The sequence below is a fragment of the Mustela erminea genome, chromosome 11 (assembly GCF_009829155.1).
Source record: "Mustela erminea isolate mMusErm1 chromosome 11, mMusErm1.Pri, whole genome shotgun sequence".
Lineage (NCBI taxonomy): Eukaryota > Metazoa > Chordata > Mammalia > Carnivora > Mustelidae > Mustela > Mustela erminea.
This window is the reverse complement of record NC_045624.1, coordinates 77,888,493-77,897,561: the sequence shown is the minus strand read 5'-3', so window position 1 is coordinate 77,897,561 and position 9,069 is coordinate 77,888,493. Positions and strand designations below refer to the sequence as shown.

The window sequence follows — 9,069 nt, the reverse complement described above, 5'->3', positions numbered from 1 at the left end:
TAAAAAAAAAAAAAAAAGTTGTTACTTGTGGTGGTAATGTTTATGTCAGTCTGCCAAAGTCTAAATTTAGATCACAGTAAAGTGTAGCTATATAACTACATTGATTGGGGAGAGACATATATACCTTTCTTTCATAAGAGAAATTACTGCATACTTATGGTGCAAAACATATTTACTGAAGTTTACCAGGAGATTTTTTCTTAGGTAATGGATTTAGTGCAATTCCATGTCAAAAATCCGGTTACCATATTTAAGGTTTCAAAACAAAACTTGCACACACACGTTGCAACATTCTGTTTATAACCATAGAACATTAATGTTTGTGTTTTATTATAATACAACCAAAATATACATTTGACAATTTTCAATTATTTTAGATTACAAGACTACATTTCTTTTAAAATAGCAAAACTGCAATTTGAAATTGATTGGTAGCCACTTACAATATTAGAATTAAATTACATGATTAACTGATAGATTATTGCCCTTCCCCCAAAAAAACATCTATCTCAAACTTACCATAAATACTTTACACTACAAAATATTTAAATGAGAGGTATAAGTCATGTGCATGTTCCTGTCTTTGCACTGTCACTATGTAGAATGCTGGAATTTTAGATCTTATTTTTTAACCTCACATGTAAGCCAAGTTATTTAAATATTTTGGTTATTTCCTGTGAGAAAAGTATATCTTTCTATAAAAACACTTGAAATATCTCTTTTTTTCTAAACTGTCTATTCTCAATAAGGTTAATCAATTTTCCAACATGTTGTCTAAGACAAATGTAACATTCTAAAGAGAAGCTGTTTCAGTTTTAATTTTTCTTTATATTTATGATATATATGAAATATAGCTTATATTTAAGTTTAAAATAATCAGTGTTTAATTAATGCTATTGTGCAACTTCATGTTTTGTGGCCATCTGGATAATAGAAACTTGTCTTTGAAAGCTTAATTTTGATAATGTTGAAAAACAGGCACTGGCCCCTGAAAACTTATTTTTTAATCGAGTATACAATTCAGCAGGAACAAAACTTAATAGCACAAAGGAACTGAAATATAGACCAAAGGCAGAATTCAATAGTAAGACCATTTTGTAGGCAGCATATTGTAAATGAGCATCAGTTAGCCAACAGATTGAAGAGATCTGGTGTAGACTGTAGTTCTTCTACTGTTGTAGCTTTTGCAAATTTCTGAATTTCTTTGTGACTGTTTTTCCATTTCTTAAGTAATTTGGTTGGTTTTCAGAAATGTTTATTCAGTAATATGAATGTAGTGTGTTGAGCTCTTTGGAGGAAAAAAAGGATCTACATAAATTAATTACTTATACTCTTCGTTTCTAAGCAAACTCTTAAAATTCCCAATAAATTGAATGTAAATGTATGCAGAAAGGCAGGATTCCATTTAGCAGCATAAATAGCTGGAATGAAATGCAGGAGAGAATATGCAAGTTAAAGACGTATGTATTCAAAACAGGGGAGAAAAATATGAAACCAAGACTAAGCAGACATTTTAAGACTTCTCCATAGATAGCCCATTTCTTAAACATATCTAAAACTACTAACTATAATTTCATTTTTCATTATTTCAAGGAAAATTTGGTAAAACCTTCAGTGGTGAGGAAGTATATATTGTATCTCATCTCTAGACTTAATATATTCATACTGTCCATCGAAGTGTTCTAGTCAGTTAAAGGTTAAAAAACTAAATGTAGCTTAGATGTCCTCTGTCTTTATAAATACACATAAACCTTTGCCCATATGGTTTTTTTATTCTATGACATTTTGTTTACCCAATATTTACAATATTTCAAATATATTTTAAGCAATTATCATAAATTACTGTTTTAGATCCAAAGCAGCCAAAATATTAGCTGTAAAGTAAAAGAGGTCACCCAAATTTTATCTAAATAATTAAGATCAGAAAAAAGTAATTAAAAATGGCTGGAGCATTCATATTTTGATGAAAACCAAATTTATTACATAGGTCAATCCTAACATTTGAGCTTCATGTAATTTTCCCAAAGTCACCTATACTTTGATCATGACTGTCTGATATACAAATCTTAGGAAATCTTAAAAAATGAAACATGTTCCCATTTATTTGCTTTGAGCTTGCCACAAGTTCCTGGGACTTTTAAACCCAGCAGATCAGGAATCACAAACACTTTCCTTGTGATAGGCAATGTGCAGCCTGATTCTCCCCCCACCCCCCGCAACCCCCACAGCTACTCTTCCGCATTACTTTTTGAAGAGTGATCGTTTCTGGTTCACTTTGAAAAACAAAACAAAACTTTAAGGTTTCCATCTAGTGAAACATCCACAAATATTCACGGGTATCATTTCAAAAGGGGTCCCTAACTTCGTACAGCCGTGGGATTACTCTGAGATAGGTAAGCAAGCAAAGGAAGTGAATGTTAAGACTGAACGTTCCGAACATAACGGCAGCCACAGACATGATACTGAAATTCTCAGAAGGCACCCTCTAGCCACACAGGTTCTCACAGGCTCTTCTTTCAAGACACGCAGAATGCATGCGAGACGAGCAATGTCTGCTATTCAGTTTTCTGAAAGGCTGCCTTCCATGGGAGGAAGTGACTAATTTTTCATTTCACACTAAAAAGGGCGTGAAGAGGCAAAACAGAAGAAGGCAAAGGGTTCGTGGTCCAAGAAGGAAAGGTGAGTTCTGCTCCAACAGGCAGGAAACATACCATACGTCCGCAGAGAGGGAGAGTCAAATTGGAAACATTTGAAAGTGCGAACAAAATGTGAAGAATGTTTACGTTAATGCTGTGAGTTTGGTTTCCTTACATGCATTAGGCTTATTTATTATTAAATTACTAAAACAAGGCTATTTGAATTACAGCATACAATCTCGGAAATGCAAAAAGATTGTGTGAAGAAAAGATGTCAAAGAGTTAATTTAACCCTTTCCGTTGTCAGCATGTTTGCATTTGTTCTATTACTCAACAAATACATATCCCCGCTCCCCATCACCGTTGTCTACCTAATTCTATCTCTCTCTATATGTATATATTGTTCTTTTCCTAGTCACTCAAATAATATCCAATAATCCAATATTCAGGAGGGAATAAAGGCAGTAAATGGAAATAATTTACAGAGTATAATGAGATTTTAGAAAATGAGAGAGGAAGTACTACTGAAATCCCATTGGTTGTAAATAAATTTGTGTTCATTCTTCTCATGATCTAGAAAATTTACTTTTCCTCAGACTTTCACTAGCAGTTTGTTATAAGGTGGAGTATTTTTTAACAGATGGATTACAAACTGGCAGCTACTTACACTCTAGTGAATAAAGTTACATAACATTTTGCCCAGTTTATTTGTGATTGTTCTTCCTTTTTATGAGGATATGAATTTCCCCCAAAGCTAGAATTTATCACTGTCCTTTCTGTCTCTTAACAAATCCCATCTGCAGGCCTTCCCATTAGGACGCAGGATACATCACGGTGTTTCCCTTATTAAAATGTTTTCCCATCACTTATTAAAATATTTATGAAGGGCTCCATCCCTGGAAGCTCAGTATACATTCCAAAAAGACATAACGGAGCAACAACTCCTTTCCGTGAACTTGTTAACTCTTGACAAGTCACAAGGAGCCCTGGGAGGAACATTTATATCCTTCAGTAAGTCACACTGCTGTACACCGAATGTAACCTCTGTGGTCTGAAATAACGCACCCTCCAAATTCCTGGACCCTGCACCAAGAGTGAAAGTTCCTGCTGATAGCGTGAGCTGTATGAATTTGTGTCTTCCCTCCAACTCCGACCACAGGGTAGCCAGTTCTAGAGTGGAATGATGTATCTGTTCCTAAGAACGCATATACAGCACAACGGCATGGTCAAGTCCATGCTTAAGGGGAAATAGAGCCCCTTATCATAATACCAAATTTGATGCCCACTCCGCTCAGTGATTTACATCACATAATAAATTCAAAAACTCGGCACAGCAAACATTTACAACTGTGAAGCCCCCATTTTGAGGATAATTCTGATACTTTGCAGGTACGTGTTTAGTTCTTGGAAAACTGGTTCAGAAGAATCATTTGCCCTTACTAGGCCATATTCGCCATATATAATCTTATTCAGATCATTGTTCTCGTGTGCTTTGCCTTAGCAAAACTCCATGGAAAGCTCTTATGAGTTAGTGTACAGGGTGCACAAAACAGAAGGCGGTATTTTTGCAGGTAAAGAATTCTTTTCTTTAAATTAAAAAGACAACTACGTGTCCACGGCTCTAGGAAGCCCATCCAGGTCTCTGTGATGTCTTCGATTCCGTTTCTTCTTCATTTCCTGCACGTGCTTCCACTTCGGGCCGCCCTTGTTTCGCTGTCTTCGCTTCTCCCGGTGCCACATCTGTTCGCAGTACTGGTCGAGGCTGAAGTTCGGGCTGCTGAGGATTTGGATGTAGTCTTTGTACCTCAGCCGGGACTCAGCCAGCAGATCCTTGACCTGCCCCTCCTCGTGCTCTGCCCTCTGGGTATTTTCCATCTGTTCGTTCTCAATGACATTCAAAGTCAGCTTCACTATGGTGTGGATAAAAGTGTGTTCCTGGGCTTTGCAGTAATACATTCCAGAGTCCTTCTTCTGCAGACTTCGAATCAGTAGCCCATATTCTGTTTTGATGATCCTTTCATCAGGTTTCAACTGCAGAATTGGAAAAATGTAGGTAATAAATGGAAAACAGAGAGGGCTAGGAGCAAATGAACAGAGGCAAACCTAGTTTTACTTAGTTGAACCTAAGAGATCTATCCCCATCTCTGTCATCGAGCGCAGTATTATCAGCCATAGTTGAAGAGAATTTAAAAAATTCCATTAAAGTAACAGCCCTCAAAGATGCATGTTTGCCTCTCATTATTATCTAACTAAACCTCTGAGTATAGTTAGTTTTCTGCCAGTCTACAGATAGGAATGAAAAGCTATAAAAACCAATGAAGTAAAACTGGAAACTATCAACTAACCATCTTTATAGAGATTTTAGATACCAAGTGGTATATTAAGAACACCAATCGGTATTTAAATTCCAGAGCTAGAGCCAGACATTGACAGCCTTTGTGCAGAAAAAGAGCTTTTAGGGCATGCTACCACCTGTAATGGAGAAATAGAACAATGGGTGCAAAAGGAATTTACTCTGTTTCCTGGATATCACCCAATAAGCGAGCTGAATAGCATATGGAGACTCTTAAGTGGTGACTTGTTAACAGTCTAATGGAAAAGCATGGATATAGCTTTTTGGGTTTTGGAGCTGTAACTGAGAATGACCCTAGTCCGAAGGTTAGCAACATTTAAAGCTGAATTTCCCTTTTTACTATGGACCGCATTTTGATACCGTGTGTACATGTGATACTTGAGATGATGTCATTTGTGGAAATATTTGCCATACCTCGGTATACTATAACACAGTAATGTGATTTTAAGTGTGAGAAAACTGAATGAACAAAAAGAACCCCTCCTGGAATGGGATGCTCTTTGCCCTTCGAAGCCAGAGTCCTGAAAGACAACTCAAACATTTGAGCTTGACTGGCCCATGGGCTGGTGTGAAGAGCAAACCTACCTTCCTTAAACTTAGAGGCCTCTTTAACCACACCAGAGCCCTGTTTCATGTGGAATTTTGTTGAGGGTCTCAGTGTTAAGTAGAATAAAAACAACAACAACAAAGAAGTCGGGAAGATTTCCCAGTTTACACATCTGCCCTGTACTGTAGGCTTTCAGTTGACGGAAATCGAGGTAGAAAGACAGCTAAATTAAATTTATTCACAGTGGGTGGACTCAACTCCGCATCTTTATGTGAAAAATATGTAGGAAAAAGTCCCTCCTATTCTGGAAATATGAGAAAAGGAAAAGAAACATCTCTGGCTACTGGCCCAGTTAACTAACAAGTATACCAACCACCCTCCATGCCAGAGAAATGCAGCTGGTGGGGTACCACTGGAGGCCAAAGGCAGGTCATGGCCCAGATCCTTGGTTCCTGAGGCTGAATGGTCTCCAGCCTACCCACCTTCCAGGCTGCATCCACACCATCAGGATTTTGTTCATTTGTTTGTTTCCCTTAACTTTCCCCATTTGGTGATTTGGGTGTGTACTATTTATTTTAAGAATGGATTTATTCTAAAGGCCCAAGCATTTTAAAATGCGACCGTAATACACATTAATGTTGAATTCACTTACATTCTCAGAGATTTGGGGAGCCTCGTGCCTAAATTAAATGTGAACTTGAATTGGGAGAACTCTCAAGGACCAGTCCTCAACAGAGATAGCAAACTCACATTTAACACACTACATGTACCTTTTCCTTCAAATGATTTTATTGTAGGCATTATTCTGTAAATTTTAAATACATCTTAGATCACAAAACGCTGACTCCATAGCGAAGGATCTGGTCCTTATCTGCGCACTCTGCTTCCCGTGATTACTCATTTATATTCCCCGATTGGTCCTTCCATTTATCAAGTTGGCGACATAGCATATGGTGCATTGGGGGGTTAAAAGTAAAGCTCTTTGAAGGTGAAAGTGTGAAGCATTATTAGGAACATTATAGACTCCTGCCAGTGTTGCGGGAGAGTGGCAGAGCTGAGAGGTGACGCTCTAAAGCCTTTATTTGTGTAATTCTCCTCATAGAAAATGGCCCGTGGTTATGAGCATGACAGTCAAAGTGGGTGACTTCAGTTCCATGTCATCTCTAGATTCCCTTTTTGTAACTGGGACACTCGCTAACGCTTAAACTGCACTTCATGTGGCTTTGAGAGATTGTCACAGCTCTGACTCACGACTTTTTATTGTTCTCTTTAATCTCCTGACAGGAAGAAATTATGACTTTGATTTCACACACATTATGTAACACTTCATCATTATCCTTGCTATTCTCTTTCTGTATCCTGTTTGTCCGGCTCCCCTTCCCTCCTTTCTAGGCCATGTCCGTGGCTACAGGACTCCAGGTTTCATAAACACCCGGCATCTCCTTACTCCCGTGTGGTCCTTTTCCTTTTCCTTTCTTCCGTGGAACGCTTGGTCTGTCTTTCTTTCTTTCTTTCTTTCTTTTTTTTGGACCCATAGATATAAAACTTGCTTTAATAAATTTCTTTCTGGATCTATTATTTATTAGATTATTTCAGTGTTTGTTATTTTTTTTTTTCCCTACCCGAATCTTCAAAAATAGGCGTTGATTGAAATCATATCTCTAATAAAATACAGTTGGGATTGATATATTTTCCTAGGTTTTTTTTTTTTTTTTTTGCGATCTAGAGACAGGAATCTGTGCCACCGCAAAGAAGTGGCTGGTTCACGTTGGCCTACTTTACATTCCCATTCTCTGTGCCGCTTTCATTCCCTGCTGGAAGAGGATACATTCCGCAGACTGTATCTCGACAGTGAGATGTCAGCACAGTCCATTTAGAAAATGCAGCTCCTTTACAAAGAGATAATGTAATCTCTGGCCACTGATTTAAACTCATGGAATTTTCTCCACTCTAAAAGTGATAAGTAAGAACCGCTCAGCTAAATCAAAACCATGCTTGAACTGAGGTCGACTATTCATTTGCCTAATGTGAGCAAGGATAATATATTTGGCATTATTAAATGTAGATCTTCAGTGAAGGGCAATTCATTTAAAATGAAAAGAGTAACGTGGAGAGGGACAAAGGACGTTTAGGTACTAAGCAGCAGGTAAAGGTCAGGGACTCTGCTCTCCGATAATAGCAGCCTAATGGTAATTCCTTTGCAGATAATTCACCTGTCAGTTCTCTCAGAGCTAAAGTATTGCATTGTCTTGGAAGTGACTGGGCCTTCAAGAATAGCTCTTCTCTGCAACAAACATAGAAGCCTTATTTAAAAATAGTGCAGAAGCAACTCGTTATTTAAAAGAAAAGAAAATTTGAATTTGTATATATCTAACTCCTAGATTAATTTGGTACCTTTGAGTAAGTGTAAATAGAAAATGTAAATTGCGATGGTCATAATAACATCATAAGATAACTAGAAAAAATATATATTTGCTGTTTTATTGGGGAAAGAGTTTCTAAGCATAATGAGTGAGAAATCATAGACATATAAATCTACAGATTTGTCTCCATGAAATATAAAACTCTTCTTTGTGAGGAGCAAAAAATTTGGAGACAACAAACATAGTAAATTACTTCTAATATGTATAACATTAGAATGTTAACATCAAGGGGCACCTGGGTGGCTCAGTGGGTTAAGCCTCTGCATTCGGCTCGGGTCATGATCTCAAGGTCCTGGGATCGAGCCCCGCATGGGGCTCTCTGCTCAGTGGGGACCCTGCTTCCCCCCTCTCTCTCTGTCTACTTGTGATCTCTCTCTCTGTCAAATAAATAAATAAAATATTAAGAGAAAAAGAATATTAACATTGATAATATATAAAAGGCTGTGAAAATGATTTTTAATGAATACATTGATGTATTCTTAGCCAATGTAAAGTAAGCAAATGATGGGTAAAGCACTTCACCAAATACACCTGAAACCAACAGCTAAGAAACATGATAAGGTAAATTCACAGCCACTAAAATTCAAAGAAATAGGTGTTTATAGGGGCACTTGGGTGGCACAGTTGGTTAAGCATCCAACTCTTGTTCCAACTTAGGTCCTGATCTCAGAGGTGTGTGATCAAGTCCTGTGTCAGGCCCCACACTCACTCTTTCCCTCGGCCCTTTCTCCCACTCCCAAATAAATAAATAAATCTGTAAAATATAGATATTTACATAATATGTTTGGACTATATGACATTTTTCATATCAAACTAGTAATGATGTTCTTAAGTTGTAATACACAGTTTTGCCTCAGAAGTTCAGAAAAGGTACTAATATAGTGACTTTGATGAGAAATTAGCAATGTACAGTTGTTTATCAAAAGCCATAAGAAAATTAAAGCCTTTCACTCAGTTATCTAACCCCAAAAGATTTGTCCTAAGAAAGCATTTAGGAAAGCAGAGGAAGATTTAGATATCAGGAAGCTGACTAGTTTTTTTAAAGAGGAAACATGTTATTTAAATAACATGGAATAATCATTGGTGACTGCGACATCAGGGTAGCGGGTG

General features: G+C 37.3%; 1 protein-coding gene across 4 annotated transcripts in view; it reads right to left on the bottom strand.

Annotated features, from left to right (window-relative positions):
• Positions 1 to 291: 291 nt before the first annotated feature.
• SEMA3D (semaphorin 3D) overlaps positions 292 to 9,069 on the bottom strand; it is a 201,910-nt gene continuing 193,132 nt past the window's right edge. For all 4 annotated transcript variants that reach the window (XM_032304901.1, XM_032304902.1, XM_032304903.1 and 1 more), the window contains one exon: positions 292 to 4,667. In XM_032304901.1, the coding sequence (XP_032160792.1) occupies positions 4,242 to 4,667 (426 nt within the window). In that variant the 3' untranslated portion in view covers positions 292 to 4,241. The remainder of the gene's footprint in view (positions 4,668 to 9,069) is intronic.